At 46.7% G+C, this 18,849-nt stretch overlaps 1 protein-coding gene across 1 annotated transcript in view; it reads left to right on the top strand.

Annotated features, from left to right (window-relative positions):
• Positions 1-4,988: 4,988 nt before the first annotated feature.
• abcg2a (ATP-binding cassette, sub-family G (WHITE), member 2a) overlaps positions 4,989-18,849 on the top strand; it is a 17,190-nt gene continuing 3,329 nt past the window's right edge. The window contains exons 1-14 of the mRNA XM_080519163.1: positions 4,989-5,084; positions 5,191-5,321; positions 9,295-9,354; positions 9,628-9,742; positions 11,018-11,170; positions 11,361-11,518; positions 11,706-11,808; positions 11,914-11,962; positions 12,051-12,143; positions 15,360-15,470; positions 16,237-16,382; positions 17,332-17,414; positions 17,587-17,676; positions 17,959-18,096. Coding sequence (XP_080375289.1) covers positions 5,028-5,084; positions 5,191-5,321; positions 9,295-9,354; positions 9,628-9,742; positions 11,018-11,170; positions 11,361-11,518; positions 11,706-11,808; positions 11,914-11,962; positions 12,051-12,143; positions 15,360-15,470; positions 16,237-16,382; positions 17,332-17,414; positions 17,587-17,676; positions 17,959-18,096 — 1,487 coding nt within the window. The 5' untranslated portion in view covers positions 4,989-5,027. The remainder of the gene's footprint in view (positions 5,085-5,190; positions 5,322-9,294; positions 9,355-9,627; positions 9,743-11,017; positions 11,171-11,360; positions 11,519-11,705; positions 11,809-11,913; positions 11,963-12,050; positions 12,144-15,359; positions 15,471-16,236; positions 16,383-17,331; positions 17,415-17,586; positions 17,677-17,958; positions 18,097-18,849) is intronic.

Below are 18,849 nucleotides of genomic sequence, written 5' to 3'. Positions count from 1 at the left end.
TGTTATTTTAGCCATTTTGATTTTTAACCCTTTTTTGCCCATCATTTGCCAGTTCTAAACATTTTAGCAATTTTTTAGGGGATTCTCCTAACTTTTTAGGTTTTTAGTCATTTTTAGCATTCTGTTGCTGCCGTTAGCAGTTTGTAGTTTTGTTGCTAGCACGTTATTAGCACGTTTACCCTCCATGTTGTTTACAGGCAAGCCCATCGTGGAAAACATCACGGACGCCATCTACAGCAGCAGGAAGACGATCTGCGTGATCAGCAGCGACTACCTGCAGAGCGAGTGGTGTTCTAGAGAGATCCAGATGGCCAGGTGGGGGCGCCGCCGCTCCGTCTCCCCCGTACCCTCGCCCAAGTTCCACCGCTAGCGTAGCGCCGCTACGAACGTAAGAGGTCATATTACCGTGACGATGACCACTGACCAATCAGCAGACGGCTGCGTTGTAGCGCCTCCGTATGGAACCGTGCTGAGATGCTAGAACCCTAAAGAACTGACACAACATGCTAACGGTTGGGTACAAAACTTTCAGTACCTTCCACAACTTTTCTCAGTGAGAATACTTGAATTCCGGTTCCGTTGTGTAGCGTACCGTTCTGTAGAGTACCGTTCTGTAGAGTACCGTTCTGTAGAGTACCGTTCTGGAGAGTACCGTTCTGGAGAGTACCGTTCTAGAGAGTACCGTTCTGTAGAGTACCGTTCTGTAGCGTACCGTTCTGGAGAGTACTGTTCTGTAGCGTACCGTTGTGTAGCGTATCGTTGTGTAGCGTATCGTTCTGTAGCATATCGTTCTGTAGCGTACCGTTCTGTAGCGTACCGTTCTGTAGCGTACCGTTCTGTAGAGTACCGTTATGTAGCGTACCGTTCTGTAGCGTACCGTTCTGGAGAGTACTGTTCTGTAGCGTACCGTTGTGTAGCGTACCGTTGTGTAGCGTATCGTTGTGTAGCGTATCGTTCTGTAGCATATCGTTCTGTAGCGTACCGTTCTGTAGAGTACCGTTCTGTAGCGTACCGTTCTGTAGCGTATCGTTCTGTAGCATATCGTTCTGTAGCGTACCGTTCTGTAGCGTACCGTACTGTAGCGTACCGTTCTGTAGCGTACCGTTCTGTAGAGTACCGTTCTGTAGCGTACCATTCTGTAGAGTGCCGTTCTGGAGAGTACCGTTCTGTAGAGTACCGTTCTGGAGAGTACCGTTCTGTAGCGTACCGTTCTGTAGCGTACCGTTCTGTAGCGTACCATTCTGTAGAGTGCCGTTCTGGAGAGTACCGTTCTGTAGAGTACCGTTCTGGAGAGTACCGTTCTGTAGAGTACCGTTCTGGAGAGTACTGTTCTGTAGCGTATCGTTGTGTAGCGTACAGAATGGTACCCTACAGAACGGTACCCTACAGAAGCTTTAGCTACCGTCTTCAGCTTCCGCCTGTTTTCTGCCTGTTGTCTTCAGCTTCCGGCTGTTTTCTGCCTGTTGTCTTCAGCTTCCGCCTGTTTTCTGCCTGTTGTCTTCAGCTTCCGGCTGTTCGACGAGAACCAAGACGTTCTGATCCTTCTGTTCCTGGAAGACGTCCCGGCACACCGCCTTGCCTCCTACCTGCGGGTAAGGAGTCTGGTGAAGAGGCGGTCCTACCTCAGCTGGCCGCGCGCCGCCCGCCACCCCGCCCTCTTCTGGCAGAACGTCCGGCGAGCTCTGGGGGCGGAGCCAACGGCCGAGGACCAGGAGGACGTCTTCCCGGGACCCTAGGCCTTCAGGCAGGGACGTCTTCACAAGTATGGACGTGTCCCTATCAACCTGTCCCCTTGTCCTCGTCCAGACTGTCTCTCCCCTCGTCCAGACTGTCCCTCGTCTTCATCCAGACTGTCCCTCCCCTCGTCCAGACTGTCCCTCATCCAGACTGTCCCTCCCCTCGTCCAGACTGTCCCTCATCCAGACTGTCCCTCGTCCTCATCCAGACTGTCCCTCATCCTCGTCCAGACTGTCCCTCGTCCTCATCCAGACTGTCCCTCGTCCTCATCCAGACTGTCCCTTGTCCTCATCCAGACTGTCCCTCATCCTCGTCCAGACTGTCCCTCATCCAGACTGTCCCTTGTCCTCATCCAGACTGTCCCTCCCCTGGTCCAGACTGTCCCTCGTCCTCGTCCATCCTGTCCCTCCCCTGGTCCAGACTGTCCCTCGTTGGTTGGATCTTGGTATCCATTTTTTGGAAAAAATTAGGTTTTCAAAAAGTTCCACCTTAGATAGCCGTTTTCAAAAAGATGTGTTTCATGGGGTCGGAGCATTTTCAAAAAGCTATGTTTTGCATTAGACGTAGTCAGAATGTGTTCAAAAAGTTGCATTTTACCCCATTTTCATTGAGATGGAGAATTTTCAAAAAGTGGCACATCAGTATCAGTTTCTGAAAAGTTGTGTTTTCTGCCATTTACACCAGATGTAGTTTGAATGTTTTCAAAAAGATGCATTTCAAGGGGTCGAAGCATTTTCAAAAAGTTGCATTTCCCACCAATTTTCATCGAGATGGAGTTTTCAGAAAGTGGCACCTCGGTTTCCGTTTCAGAAAAGTGACGTTTTTCTGTCATTTACACTGGATGTAATCAGAATATTTTCAAAAAGTTGCAGTTCCCCCCCAATTTTTGTTGAGATAGAGCGTTTTACAAAAAGTGGCACATTGGCATACAGTTGTGAAAAGTTGCGTTTTCTGCCATTGACGCGGCGACGGTTGGAAAGTTTTCAAAAAGTTAAGTTTTCTGTCGTTTGCCGTCGTAGTTTTTTCAAAAAGTTCTACTTTTCAAAAAGTTGTGTTTTCAGTGGCTAAAAGCGCCGCGAACATTCTTCGTTTTCACTGAAGCTTTTGTGGAAAGAAGAAACCAGAAAAATCAAACTGAAACTCTGAGAGACACTTTGACCAGCAGGAGGCGCGACACACACACACACACACGCACACACACACACACACACACACACTCACACACACACACGCTCCCACACACACACACACACACACACACACACACACACAAACACACACGCTCCCACACACACACACACACACACACACACACACACACACACACACACACACTCCCACACACACACACACACACACACACACACACACACACACACTCCCACACACACACACACACACACACACACACACACACACACACACACACACCCACACACTCACACTCACACTCACACACTCAGCAGGTTGTGGTGTCACGTTGTCGTGGAGCTCCTGATCACTTCCTGTGATTGTGTCATCCCGCCGTGACCTCTGACCTCTCCCCTCGCCGCCACAAGCCCCGCCCCCTTTCATAAAGCGCAGCGCAGCGCCAGCCGCCGCCAGTCGCTCTGAGAGGAGGAGACACCGTCAGCAGCCCGTCACAGCGCCACCAGCAGGTGAGAGACGCACACACACACACACACACACACACACACACACACACACACACACACACACACACACACACACACACACACACATGGATCTATAGATTTATAGACGTATAGATGTAGATAGATTACTTGATCTTCACTTTCCCTTTTCCAAGGTTTGTTTTCTCAACTGCAGGGCGGCTTATCAGTAAAACACACACACACACACGCATACACACACACACACACACACACACACACACACACACACACACACACACACACACACACACACACACACACACACACACACACACACACACACACACACACACACACACACACAGATTTAAACTAAAGGTCACTGAAATCTTTACAGGATCTTTTACTTCCAGACGCCAGGAGAACATTTCTACATGTCGTATTCTATATATTCTATGTATATATTCAATATAAGTGTTGTTTCCAGGTTATATGTTGTATTCAGATTATTACAGATTACATACAGATTGTATACAGGTTGTTTATAGATTATATGGAGATAATACTCGGGTAGTATATAGATTGTTGACATTATATGCAGATAATGTACAGGCTATATGGAGACTATATACAGATTAAATACAGATTATATACGGGTTGTCTACGGTTTATATACAAGTTGTTGATTTATTATACACAGATTAAGTTCAGGTTATATGGAGATTACACCAGATTATATACAGATTGTTGACAGTCTCTATGGAGACTATATACAGATTAAATACAGATTATATACAGGTTGTCTACAGTTTATATACATGTTGTTGACATATACAGATTATGTACAGACTATATGGAGAGTATATACAGATTAAATACAGATTATATACAAGTTGTTGACATATTATATGCGGGTTGTCTACAGTTTATATACAAGTTGTTGACATATACAGATTAAGTACAGGTTATATGGAGATTATACCAGGTTATATATAGATTGTTGACAGGCTCCATGGAGACTATATACAGATTAAATACAGATTATATACAGGTTGTTGACATATTATATACAGATTATATACAGGTTGTTGACAGTAGTCGTAAATGACATCATGAGCTGCGGTGCGTTCAAGGACCTCCAGGAAAAGTCCGTCTTCGAAGTTGTTTTGACAATAAATCTGCAAACAAACGTCTTGATCTTCTGCTTCAGGCGTCGCTTGATAAAACTGCTGTTTAATAAACAACTGTGTTTTTGTTGGTGCCGCGACAGATGCTGTTAGCTAGCTAGCTAGCTAGCTAGTGCAGGAGAGTGAACTCTGACCAGCCAATCAGAGGGCTTGAATACAGTGACATCACGCTAGGCCTTCTAGGAGGCTCCGCCTCCCCGATATCAGAACGTGACGACACTAGTTTTACACTGCAGACGCCTGCTGGACTGAATGAAGGCCTCAGGCAGGTTTCTTTACCCGGCAACAGGTGATGCTGGGATGTGATTGGTTGAAAGATTTAATGTGAAGAACGACAAGAGGACAGTTCTTTAATAAGTATTTATGGACAAAATATAATAAACATCAGTCTGATTCAGATCGTTTTCTTCGACCTGCAGAGAAGCCTTGAAGTCCTTGAAGTCCTTGAAGGCCTTGAAGGCCCACCACTGTTGTCTGAGGACAGACGATGTCTCACGACGGCGCCAAGATGGCGGCCGAGCAGAACGGCGTTTCCAGACCCGAGGTACGTAGACGACACGTGGCCAGCAGGTACTCTCGTAGTACTCTAGTAGTATCCAGTAGTATTCAGTAGTAGTATCCAGAGTAGTACTCACTCTGTGTTCCGCCAGCCGTCTGGCCGCCGGCAGCAGCAGCACGGCGCCACCGTCAGTTTCCACAACGTCCACTACAAGGTGCCGCAGGGCGGCGGCTGGCCGTGTCGCCGGAACGCCGTCGCCAAGGACATCCTCATCGACCTCAGGTGGGAGCGCCACCTTGTGTCCCGTACCTGGTACTGTACTGGCCCTGGTACTGCTAACGTATCAGGAACAATACCTGGTACTGCTATCGTATCAGGAACAATACCTGGTACTGCTATCGTATCAGGAACAATACCTGGTACTGCTATCGTATCAGGAACAATACCTGGTACTGCTATCGTATCAGGAACAATACCTGGTACTGCTAACGTATCAGGAACAATACCTGGTACTGCTATCGGTATCAAGAACAATACCTGGTACTGCTAACGTATCAGGAACAATACCTGGTACTGCTATCGGTATCAAGAACAATACCTGGTACTGCTAACGTATCAGGAACAATACCTGGTACTGTTATCGTATCAGGAACAATACCTGGTACTGTTATCGTATCAGGAACAATACCTGGTACTGCTAACGTATCAGGAACAATACCTGGTACTGTTATCGTATCAGGAACAATACCTGGTACTGCTAACGTATCAGGAACAATACCTGGTACTGCTATCGTATCAGGAACAATACCTGGTACTGCTATCGTATCAGGAACAATACCTGGTACTGCTATCGTATCAGGAACAATACCTGGTACTGCTATCGTATCAGGAACAATACCTGGTACTGCTAACGTATCAGGAACAATACCTGGTACTGCTATCGTATCAGGAACAATACCTGGTACTGCTAACGTATCAGGAACAATACCTGGTACTGGTACCGGTCGTGATACCTGACACTGGTATCGGTATCAGGAACAACACCTGGTACTACTATCGGTTGTGATACCTGACACTAGTATCGGTGTCAGGAACAATACCTGGTACTGGTACCGGTCGTGATACCTGGTACTGCTATCGTATCAGGAACAATACCTGGTACTGCGATCGGTATCAGGAACAATACCTGGTACTGCTATCGTATCAGGAACAATACCTGGTACTGCTATCGTATCAGGAACAATACCTGGTACTGCTATCGTATCAGGAACAATACCTGGTACTGCTATCGTATCAGGAACAATACCTGGTACTGCTATCGTATCAGGAACAATACCTGGTACTGCTATCGTATCAGGAACAATACCTGGTACTGCTAACGTATCAGGAACAATACCTGGTACTGCTATCGTATCAGGAACAATACCTGGTACTGCTATCGTATCAGGAACAATACCTGGTACTGCTAACGTATCAGGAACAATACCTGGTACTGCTATCGTATCAGGAACAATACCTGGTACTGCTATCAGTATCAAGAACAATACCTGGTACTGCTATCAGTATCAAGAACAATACCTGGTACTGCTATCGGTATTAAGAACAATACCTGGTACTGCTATCGGTATCAAGAACAATACCTGGTACTGCTATCGTATCAGGAACAATACCTGGTACTGGTACCGGTCGTGATACCTGATACTAGTATCGGTATCAGGAACAATACCTGGTACTACTATTGGTCGTGATACCTGATACTGGTATCGGTATCAGGAACAATACCTGGTACTGGTATTGGCCGTGGTACCTGATCCTGGTATCGGTGTCATGTCAGATATCTGGTACTGGTTCTGATACTGGTATCGGTATCATGTCAGATATCTCGTATTGGTTCTGATACTGGTATCGGTATTGTGTTCAATACCTGATACTGGTCTGAGTATCAAGTTCAATACCTTGTACTGTATTGGTCAAGATCCCTAATACTGGTATTGGCATCTGTCCTGATACTGGTATCGGTATCGGGTCCAATACCTCATACTGGTATCGGTGTCGGGTCCAATACTTGATACTGGTATCGGTGTAGATTACATGGTCTGGTTTAACAGTCGCAAACTGTGAACAACTGTAATACTTTGACACTGCTAGCGTGTACTGCTAGCGTGTACTGCTAGCGTGTACTACTAGTGTGTACTACTAGCGTGTACTGCCAGCATATACTGCTAGCGTGTACCACTAGTGTGTACTGCTAGCATATATTGCTAGTGTGTACTGCTAGCATGTACTACTAGCACGTATTGCTAGCGTGTACTGCTAGCATGTACTACTAGCATGTATTGCTAGTGTGTACTGCTAGCATGTACTGCTAGCATATACTGCTAGCGTGTACCACTAGTGTGTACTGCTAGCATATATTGCTAGCGTGTACCACTAGTGTGTACTGATAGCATGTACTACTAGTGTGTACTGCTAGCATATACTGCTAGCGTGTACCACTAGTGTGTACTGATAGCGTGTACTACTAGTGTGTACTGCTAGCATATACTGCTAGTGTGTACCACTAGTGTGTACTATTATCAGCAGTGTGGACGGAACAACAAAACAAAAGTCCTGCAGTATTTTAGATAAAACAACGATTGTGGTTTGAGTTTGTTTGCGTACGTGATGAAAGTTCCTGACGTAACCTGAAGTTCAAACACTGTGAGGAAGGAACACACACACACACACACACACACACACACACACACACACACACACACACACACACACACACACACAGGACAATGAGCGCTAAGCTAACAAACAGACTCAGATCAGCAGCAGGAAACGAGCCACAGGAGTCGCTTCATCACAAAGCTTCTAAACGACGTCTGATCTTTTCTCAGGAGGAAATGTTTTTAAAAACTGTCGCCTGGATTGTTGTTATTAAATCTGCAACAACAGTTGAAGTTGGTCAATCATTGACGAGGAGCAACACGTGTCGCTTTTATTGTTTTATTTTGCCTGAAGAGACTTTGGTCACATAAACTAGAACTGAAGTCTGATTGGAGGAGGAGGAGGAGGAGTCCTGCTCTCTGATTGGAGGAGGAGGAGGAGTCCTGCTCTCTGATTGGAGGAGGAGGAGGAGTCCTGCTCTCTGATTGGAGGAGGAGGAGGAGTCCTGCTCTCTGATTGGAGGAGGAGGTGAAGTCCTGCTCTCTGATTGGAGGAGGAGGAGGAGTCCTGCTCTCTGATTGGAGGAGGAGGAGGAGGAGTCCTGCTCTCTGATTGGAGGAGGAGGAGGAGGAGTCCTGCTCTCTGATTGGAGGAGGAGGAGGAGTCCTGCTCTCTGATTGGAGGGGGAGGTGAAGTCCTGCTCTCTGATTGGAGGAGGAGGTGAAGTCCTGCTCTCTGATTGGAGGAGGAGTCCTGCTCTCTGATTGGAGGAGGAGGAGGAGTCCTGCTCTCTGATTGGAGGAGGAGGAGGAGGAGGAGTTCTGCTCTCTGATTGGAGGAGGAGGAGGAGTTCTGCTCTCTGATTGGAGGAGGAGTCCTGCTCTCTGATTGGAGGAGGAGGAGGAGTTCTGCTCTCTGATTGGAGGAGGAGTCCTGCTCTCTGATTGGAGGAGGAGGAGGAGTCCTGCTCTCTGATTGGAGGAGGAGGAGGAGTCCTGCTCTCTGATTGGAGGAGGAGGAGAAGTCCTGCTCTCTGATTGGAGGAGGAGGAGGAGTCCTGTTCTCTGATTGGAGGAGGAGGAGGAGTCCTGCTCTCTGATTGGAGGAGGAGGAGGAGTCCTGCTCTCTGATTGGAGGAGGAGGAGGAGTCCTGCTCTCTGATTGGAGGAGGAGGAGAAGTCCTGTTCTCTGATTGGAGGAGGAGGAGTCCTGCTCTCTGATTGGTGGAGGAGAAGTCCTGCTCTCTGATTGGAGGAGGAGGAGGAGTCCTGTTCTCTGATTGGAGGAGGAGGAGTCCTGCTCTCTGATTGGTGGAGGAGAAGTCCTGCTCTCTGATTGGAAACATGAAATAAAAACATTTTCAAGCAAAGCCGCATCTTTATTTATTTCTTCAGAAAACTTTCACAGACATGAGTTTTTAAATGAAAACCCTTTTTGTGCTTTTATTTTGAAAAGTTCTGCATCAACACATTTTCATCATCCGTGTCAAGAAAGACTTTAAATTGAAGCTTATTTTCGCACCACTTGAAGACGACATTAAAGTATCGGTGTTGGACTCGTTTTCAAGTGGTTTTCAACTCGTCTATCTTTTCCTCCCCAGCGGGATCATGACGCCGGGGCTCAACGCCATCATGGGGGCGACGGGCAGCGGAAAATCATCGTGAGTTCACACCTCTTTCCTCCCACGCTTCAAACCACGGATGTACAGATACTACTTGCCGATACTGAGTACCGATACCAGCACTAACTTTTAGCTACTCGCTGGTACGGAGTACCGATACCAGTAATAACCTTGAGCTACTTTCATATACTTAGTACCGATACGAGTGCCATCATTTAGCTACTTGCCGATACCGAGTACCGATACCGGTACTGAGCTTCAGCTACATGCCGATACTCGGTACGGGTGACGTGGTCTCGTTTCTCCCTGCAGGTTCTTGGACGTTCTGGCGGCCAGGAAGGATCCGTCGGGTCTGTCGGGGGAAGTTCTGATCAACGGAGCTCCTCAGCCGCCGAACTTCAAGTGTCTGTCGGGATACGTGGTGCAGGTTGGTCAACGCGGTGCAGGTTGGTCAACGCGGTGCAGGTTGGTCAACGCGGTGCAGGTTGGTCAACGCGGTGCAGGTTGGTCAACGCGGTGCAGGTTGGCCAACGCGGTGCAGGTTGGTCAACGTGGTGCAGGTTGGTCAACGTGGTGCAGGTTGGTCAACGCGGTGCAGGTTGGTCAATGTGGTGCAGGTTGGTCAACGCGGCGCAGCAACCGTCAACTTCTCACCAGATTCGGTTCTGATGAAGTGAAACCGAACATTTTCAAAAAGTTGCTTTAACCCCCATTTCCGTGGAGAAGGAAGGGAATGCTTCCAAAAAGTTGTTTTTGTCTCAGTTTCCACCAAAATAGAGTTGGAGTATTTTCACAAAGCTTCATTCTTGCTTCAATCCTCGTTTCCATAGATCTGGAGTTGGAACATTTCCAGAAATTTGTGTTTTCACCTTGTTTCCACAGCAGTTTCAGAAAAATGTTTTCAGTTTCTCTGCATTACCAGTCATAGGAGCAGTGACAATATTTTTCTGTGTTGATTTAAGTGTTGTCGTGGAAACAGCGGGGCCTGTCAGTCATTGGTGATCCTCTCAAAACACTGTTGTCGTAGAAACTCAGCCATTAGTTGTCGCTGACGATCTAAACGGTTAATGGCGTAGAAACGAGGCCGTAAGTTGTCACTGACGATCTCAAACGTGTGCGTAGGGAGGAGAGAGGGAGTGTCTGTTGTAGCAGAAGTTCTGCCGTTAGTTGTCGCTGACGATCTCAACATACTGTTGTAGAAAAAACGTGCAGTTAGTTGTCGTTGATGTTCTCTATGTCCCAATGTCGTAGAAACGTTGCCCTTAGTTGTCGTTGACGTTCTCTATGTCCCAATGTCGTAGAAATGTTGCCGTTAGTTGTCGTTGACGTTCTCTATGTCCCAATGTCGTAGAAGCGTTACCGTTAGTTGTCGTTGACGTTCTCTATGTCCCAATGTCGTAGAAGCGTTACCGTTAGTTGTCGTTGACGTTCTCTATGTCCCAATGTCGTAGAAATGTTGCCGTTAGTTGTCGTTGACGTTCTCTATGTCCCAATGTCGTAGAAGCGTTACCGTTAGTTGTCGTTGACGTTCTCTATGTCCCAATGTCGTAGAAACGTTGCCGTTAGCTGTCGTTGATGTTCTCTATGTCCCAATGTCGTAGAAACGTTGCCGTTAGTTGTTGATGTTCTCTATGTCCCAATGTCGTAGAAACGTTGCCGTTAGTTGTCGCTGACGATCACAAAGTGCTGCTGGTCCCCACAGGACGACGTGGTGATGGGAACACTGACCGTGAGAGAGAACTTCCGCTTCTCGGCGGCGCTGCGCCTCCCGGAGACCGTCAGCGACGACGAGAAGCAGCGGAAGGTGGAGCAGCTGATCCAGGAGCTGGGCCTGGGCCGCGTGGCCGACTCCAAGGTGAGCTCCAGGACCAAGAACCTCCCGGGAACCTTCAGACTCTTTTTTTTTTTTTTTTTAAACTCTCACTGCAACTTTATTGTTACATAACCAAGGTACTTAAGTGTTTCTGTCGCAGTTTTCCGTGGTCCTCCAGAGACCTCTAGTGGCGACACGCGTCACGTGCTAACAGGGTCACTTCCTGGTCCAGGTGGGCACTCAGCTGATTCGCGGGATCTCCGGCGGCGAGAGGAAGCGGACCAACATCGGCATGGAGCTGATCATCGACCCGCCGGTCCTCTTCCTGGACGAGCCCACGACCGGCCTGGACGCCAGTACGGCCAACTCCGTGCTGCTGCTGCTCAAGAGGTGAGAACCGCGCGGCAACGCAACCGGCAACCCCGTGAGGCGTCGCCACGGAAACGCTAAAGCTTTCTGAAACAAGCATGCAAAAACGATTTCAGCTGAAAACCTGAACGTTTCTGGACAAAAGTTCTGACTTGATTGACCGGATTCCTTGGATGTTGTTGTTTTGTCGTTTGTTGTTGTGTGTCAGGATGGCGAGTCACGGCCGCACCATCATCCTCTCCATCCACCAGCCTCGTTACTCCATCTACCGCCTGTTCGACAGCCTCACCCTGCTGGTCAACGGGAAACAGGTTCACTGCAGAAACTTTCTCTTGAAACTTTGTCTGGAAACTTTCCTGCTTCAGTCTCATTCTTTCCACAAACCATCATTCTTGTCGTTTCTCTCCGGGGTTCAGGTTTTCCACGGCCCGGCGCAGGAAGCTCTGGAATATTTCTCTGACATCGGTAACGTTTTGAACTCGTTGAGAGGGAGAGAGAGAGAGAGAGAGAGAGAGAGAGACATTAACACTGACTGCTGGACTACATTACCCAGGATTCACCTGTGAGCCTCACAACAACCCGGCCGACTTTTTCCTGGACGTCATCAATGGAGACTCGTCTGCCGTCGCCTTCGACAGCGAGGAAGGTGGAGTACTTTATACTTTACTGACTGTGGAGTACTGGAGTACTTTACTAACAGTGGAGTACTTTATACTTTACTGACAGTGGAGTACTGGAATACTTTACTAACAGTGGAGTACTTTATACTTTACTGACTGTGGAGTACTGGAGTACTTTACTAACAGTGGAGTACTTTATACTTTACTAACAGTGGAGTACTGGAGTACTTTACTAACAGTGGAGTACTTTATACTTTACTGACAGTGGAGTACTGGAATACTTTACTAACAGTGGAGTACTTTATACTTTACTGACAGTGGAGTACTGGAGTACTTTACTAACAGTGGAGTACTTTATACTTTACTAACAGTGGAGTACTGGAGTACTTTACTAACAGTGGAGTTCTGGAGTACTTTACTAACAGTGGAGTACTGGAGTACTTTACTAACAGTGGAGTACTTTATACTTTACTGACAGTGGAGTACTGGAGTACTTTACTGACAGTGGAGTACTTTATACTTTACTGACAGTGGAGTACTGGAATACTTTACTAACAGTGGAGTACTTTATACTTTACTGACAGTGGAGTACTGGAGTACTTTACTAACAGTGGAGTACTTTATACTTTACTAACAGTGGAGTACTGGAGTACTTTACTAACAGTGGAGTACTTTATACTTTACTGACAGTGGAGTACTGGAATACTTTACTAACAGTGGAGTACTTTATACTTTACTGACAGTGGAGTACTGGAGTACTTTACTAACAGTGGAGTACTTTATACTTTACTAACAGTGGAGTACTGGAGTACTTTACTAACAGTGGAGTTCTGGAGTACTTTACTAACAGTGGAGTACTGGAGTACTTTACTAACAGTGGAGTACTTTATACTTTACTGACAGTGGAGTACTGGAATACTTTACTAACAGTGGAGTACTTTATACTTTACTGACAGTGGAGTACTGGAGTACTTTACTAACAGTGGAGTACTTTATACTTTACTAACAGTGGAGTACTGGAGTACTTTACTAACAGTGGAGTTCTGGAGTACTTTACTAACAGTGGAGTACTGGAGTACTTTACTAACAGTGGAGTACTTTATACTTTACTAACAGTGGAGTACTGGAGTACTTTACTAACAGTGGAGTACTTTATACTTTACTGACAGTGGAGTACTGGAATACTTTACTAACAGTGGAGTACTTTATACTTTACTGACTGTGGAGTACTGGAGTACTTTACTAACAGTGGAGTACTTTATACTTTACTAACAGTGGAGTACTGGAGTACTTTACTAACAGTGGAGTACTTTATACTTTACTGACAGTGGAGTACTGGAATACTTTACTAACAGTGGAGTACTTTATACTTTACTGACAGTGGAGTACTGGAGTACTTTACTAACAGTGGAGTACTTTATACTTTACTAACAGTGGAGTACTGGAGTACTTTACTAACAGTGGAGTTCTGGAGTACTTTACTAACAGTGGAGTACTGGAGTACTTTACTAACAGTGGAGTACTTTATACTTTACTGACAGTGGAGTACTGGAGTACTTTACTGACAGTGGAGTACTTTATACTTTACTGACAGTGGAGTACTGGAATACTTTACTAACAGTGGAGTACTTTATACTTTACTGACAGTGGAGTACTGGAGTACTTTACTAACAGTGGAGTACTTTATACTTTACTAACAGTGGAGTACTGGAGTACTTTACTAACAGTGGAGTACTTTATACTTTACTGACAGTGGAGTACTGGAATACTTTACTAACAGTGGAGTACTTTATACTTTACTGACAGTGGAGTACTGGAGTACTTTACTAACAGTGGAGTACTTTATACTTTACTAACAGTGGAGTACTGGAGTACTTTACTAACAGTGGAGTTCTGGAGTACTTTACTAACAGTGGAGTACTGGAGTACTTTACTAACAGTGGAGTACTTTATACTTTACTGACAGTGGAGTACTGGAATACTTTACTAACAGTGGAGTACTTTATACTTTACTGACAGTGGAGTACTGGAGTACTTTACTAACAGTGGAGTACTTTATACTTTACTAACAGTGGAGTACTGGAGTACTTTACTAACAGTGGAGTTCTGGAGTACTTTACTAACAGTGGAGTACTGGAGTACTTTACTAACAGTGGAGTACTTTATACTTTACTAACAGTGGAGTACTGGAGTACTTTACTAACAGTGGAGTACTTTATACTTTACTGACAGTGGAGTACTGGAATACTTTACTAACAGTGGAGTACTTTATACTTTACTGACAGTGGAGTACTGGAGTACTTTACTAACAGTGGAGTACTTTATACTTTACTAACAGTGGAGTACTGGAGTACTTTACTAACAGTGGAGTTCTGGAGTACTTTACTAACAGTGGAGTACTGGAGTACTTTACTAACAGTGGAGTACTTTATACTTTACTGACAGTGGAGTACTGGAGTACTTTACTAACAGTGGAGTACTTTATACTTTACTAACAGTGGAGTACTGGAGTACTTTACTAACAGTGGAGTACTTTATACTTTACTGACAGTGGAGTACTGGAGTACTTTACTAACAGTGGAGTACTGGAGTACTTTACTAACAGTGGAGTACTGGAGTACTTTACTAACAGTGGAGTACTTTATACTTTACTGACAGTGGAGTACTGGAGTACTTTGCTAACAGTGGAGTACTTTATACTTTACTGACAGTGGAGTACTTTACTAACAGTTATCGTTTACTAACAGTGGAGTACTTAATACTTTACTAACAGTGGAATACTTTATACTTTACTAACAGTTATCGTTTACTAACAGTGGAGTACTTTATACTTTACTAACAGTTATTGTTCACTAACAGTGGAGTACTTAATACTTTACTAACAGTGGAGTACTTTATACTTTACTAACAGTTATCGTTTACTAACAGTGGAGTACTTAATACTTTACTAACAGTGGAGTACTTTATACTTTACTAACAGTTATCGTTTACTAACAGTGGAGTACTTTATACTTTACTAACAGTTATCGTTTACTAACAGTGGAGTACTTTATACTTTACTAACAGTTATTGTTTACTAACAGTGCAGTACTTGACGATACTGAACGCGGGGAAAAACATGATGAGGTGAAAAATGTGTCGTCTTCATTTCCGTAAAGTTTCACGTTTACATGACAGCGTTATTTTCTAAAACTTGTTTGCTGTGGGGGAACTGAGTCAACAGATGTTTGTTGTTGTTGCAGATGTTGAGCTGGACTCCAGCAGCCTGAGCAAGTCCCGGAGGAGGATCGAGGACCAGCTGGTGGAGGAGTACCGGAACTGCCGATACTTCAAAGAGACCAAAGCCGATCTGGGTTCGTTCTTCTGCTTCGTCACGTCCAGAACGACACCAAAGAACCGACACAACAAACAAACACGTCAGGAAATACAGGAAACGAGTACAACCGAGCAATAAAGTGCAGAAGCTACCGGGAAGGAGGCGCCAGTACCGATACTTGGTACTTGCTATCGGCAAGTAGCTTCAGGTCAGCACTGGTATTGGTACTTGGTATCGGCAAGTAGCTTCAGGTCAGCACTGGTATCGGCAAGTAGCTTCAGGTCACCACTGGTATCGGTACTTGGTATCAGCAAGTAGCTTCAGGTCAGCACTGGTATCTGTACTTGTTATCGGCAAGTAGCTTCAGGTCAGCACTGGTATCTGTACTCGGTATCGGCAAGTAGCTACAGATCAGCACTGGTATCTGTACTTGGTATCGGCAAGTAGCTTCAGGTCAGCACTGGTATCTGTACTCGGTATCGGCAAGTAGCTACAGATCAGCACTGGTATCTGTACTTGGTATCGGCAAGTAGCTTCAGATCAGCACTGGTATTAGTACTTGTTATCTGCAAGTAGCTTCAGATCAGCACTGGTATCGGTACTTGGTATCAACGAATAGCTAAAGGTTTGTTCTTGTCCTTTAGGAAACGTTTCTTGCCTCCTGGATGAATAAAAAAGAAAACAGGCAAACAGATTGAAGGAGGAACATGAAATGACCAGAACTCCCAGCAGGGGGCGCTAAAACACGACAGACTTGTTGAAACACTTCGGTTTTAAAAACGTTCCTGTGTTTGGTTCCGTAGAGAAGATCGTGGCGGGGAAGCAGCCGGCGTCGGCCTCGCGCTCCAGAACCATCACCTACCACACCGGCTTCTGCACGCAGTTCAGATGGGTTCTGAAGAGAACGTTCCGGAACCTCCTGCTCAACCCACAGACCTCCGTCGCCCAGGTACCACCTGGTGGCGTCACGGGGAACTGCAGCTGGTTGCTAGCAACCCAGAACGTCCCACAATTATCAATATTCCACTTGAGAAGGAATTCTGTTTCCCCCTCTTGAAGATGAGCTGTTGCTACAGGAACCTTTGTGGTATTTAATAAGTACCGGTATCAGTACTCGGTATCGGTACTTGGTATCGGTACTCGGTATTGGAAGGAAGCTAAGGGTTAGTATAGGTACTCGGTATCGGCCAGAAGCTAGAGGTTAGTATTGGTACTTGGTATAGGCAGGAAGCTAAAGGTTAGTATTGGTACTCGGTATCAGCAGGAAGCTAAAGGCTAGTATTGGTACTCGGTATCGGCAGGAAGCTAGATGTTAGTATTGGTACTTGGTATTGGCAGGAAGCTAAAGGTTAGTATTGGTACTCGGTATCAGCAGGAAGCTAAAGGTTAGTATTGGTACTCGGTATCAGCAGGAAGCTAAAGGTTAGTATTGGTACTCGGTATCGGCAGGAAGCTAGATGTTAGTATTGGTACTTGGTATTGGCAGGAAGCTAAAGGTTAGTATTGGTACTCGGTATCAGCAGGAAGCTAAAGGCTAGTATTGGTACTCGGTATTGGCAGGAAGCTAAAGGTTAGTATTGGTACTCGGTATCGGCAGGAAGCTAGAGGTTAGTATTGGTACTTGGTATTGGCAGGAAGCTAAAGGTTAGTATTGGTACTCGGTATCGGCAGGAAGCTAAAGGTTAGTATTGGTACTCGGTATCGGCAGGAAGCTAGAGTTGGGACTGGTATCGGTATTCAGTAACAGTACATAGCTCAAGGCTCATACCGGTATCGGTACTCGGTATGGTATCATCTTCTTGGACGGGTTGACGTGTTGCCGTCGTCTTGACGATGTGTTGCCGTCGTCATGACGATGTGTTGCCGTCGTCATGACGATGTGTTGCCGTCGTCTCCAGGTGATGGTGACGTTGTTCCTCGCGCTGGTCGTTGGCGCCATTTTCTTCAACGTCCAGGACGACCCAGCAGGACTGCAGAACAGGTCAACGTCCTCCCGTTTGTCTCGCCGTCCTCACCCTGTCCTCCACGTCGTCCTTCACGTTGTCCCTCACGACGTCCTCCACATTGTCCCTCACGACGTCCTCCACATTGTCCCTCACGTTGTCCCTCACATTGTCCCCCACGGTGTCGTTAACTCGGGTCGTGTTCTCCAGGTTCGGCGCTCTTTTCTTCGTCACCGTCAATCAGTGTTTCAGCTCCATGTCGTCGGCCGAACTCTTCATCATCGAGAGGAAAATCTTCATGTGAGTGAATGTCTGGTGCCTTACCCTACCGTACCTTACCCTACCGTACCGTATCATACCGTACTGTACCATTATATAACTGTCCTGTACCATATCGTCCCATAACATACTGTAATGTATCTTACCATACCATACCATACCATACCGTACAGTACCGTATTGTATCGTAGCGTACCATCCTGTACCGTACCATACCATACCGTACTGTACCGTACAGCGGGAACAAGGCTAAACTTGACGTAGGGTTGTGCTGGTCAGTGAGGTATGGCGGTCTCTCTGCAGCCACGAGTACATCAGCGGGTACTACCGGGTGTCGGTCTACTTCCTGTGTAAGATCCTGTCTGACATCATCACCCTGAGGACCATACCCGCCTTAGTCTTCAGCTGCGTGGCGTACTTCATGATCGGTACGTCAATTCTGTCTGTCTCCGTCCTGAGCACCTGGTGTCTCTGTCCTGTCCACCTGGTGTCTCCGTCCTGAACACCTGGTGTCTCTGTCCTGAACACCTGGTGTCTCTATCCTGTCCACCTGGTGTCTCCGTCCTGAACACCTGGTGTCTCTGTCCTGTCCCCCTGGTGTCTCTGTCCTGAGCACCTGGTGTCTCTGTCCTGTCCACCTGGTGTCTCCGTCCTGAACACCTGGTGTCTCTATCCTGTCCACCTGGTGTCTCCGTCCTGAACACCTGGTGTCTCTGTCCTGTCCCCCTGGTGTCTCTGTCCTGAGCACCTGGTGTCTCTGTCCTGTCCACCTGGTGTCTCTATCCTGAACACCTGGTGTCTCCGTCCTGAACACCTGGTGTCTTCGTCCTGTCCACCTGGTGTCTCTGTCCTGAACACCTGGTGTCTCTATCCTGTCCACCTGGTGTCTCTGTCCTGTCCCCTTGGTGTGTCTGTCCTGAGCTGTCCCCCTGGTGTCTCCGTCCTGAACACCTGGTGTCTCTGTCCTGTCCCCCTGGTGTGTCTGTCCTGAGCTGTCCCCCTGGTGTCTCCGTCCTGAACACCTGGTGTCTCTGTCCTGTCCCCCTGGTGCCTCCGTCCTGAACACCTGGTGTCTCCGTCCTGTCCCCCCTGGTGTGTCCGTCCTGAGCTGTCCCCCTGGTGTGTCCGTCCCCAGGCCTGAAGCCCAGTGTGGACGCCTTCTTCCTCTTCATGTTCACCGTGGCGCTGGTGGCC

This window comes from Blennius ocellaris (genome assembly GCF_963422515.1).
Source record: "Blennius ocellaris genome assembly, chromosome: 23".
Lineage (NCBI taxonomy): Eukaryota > Metazoa > Chordata > Actinopteri > Blenniiformes > Blenniidae > Blennius > Blennius ocellaris.
The sequence above is the reverse complement of the archived record's forward strand: the minus strand, read 5'-3'. Positions and strand labels throughout refer to the sequence as shown.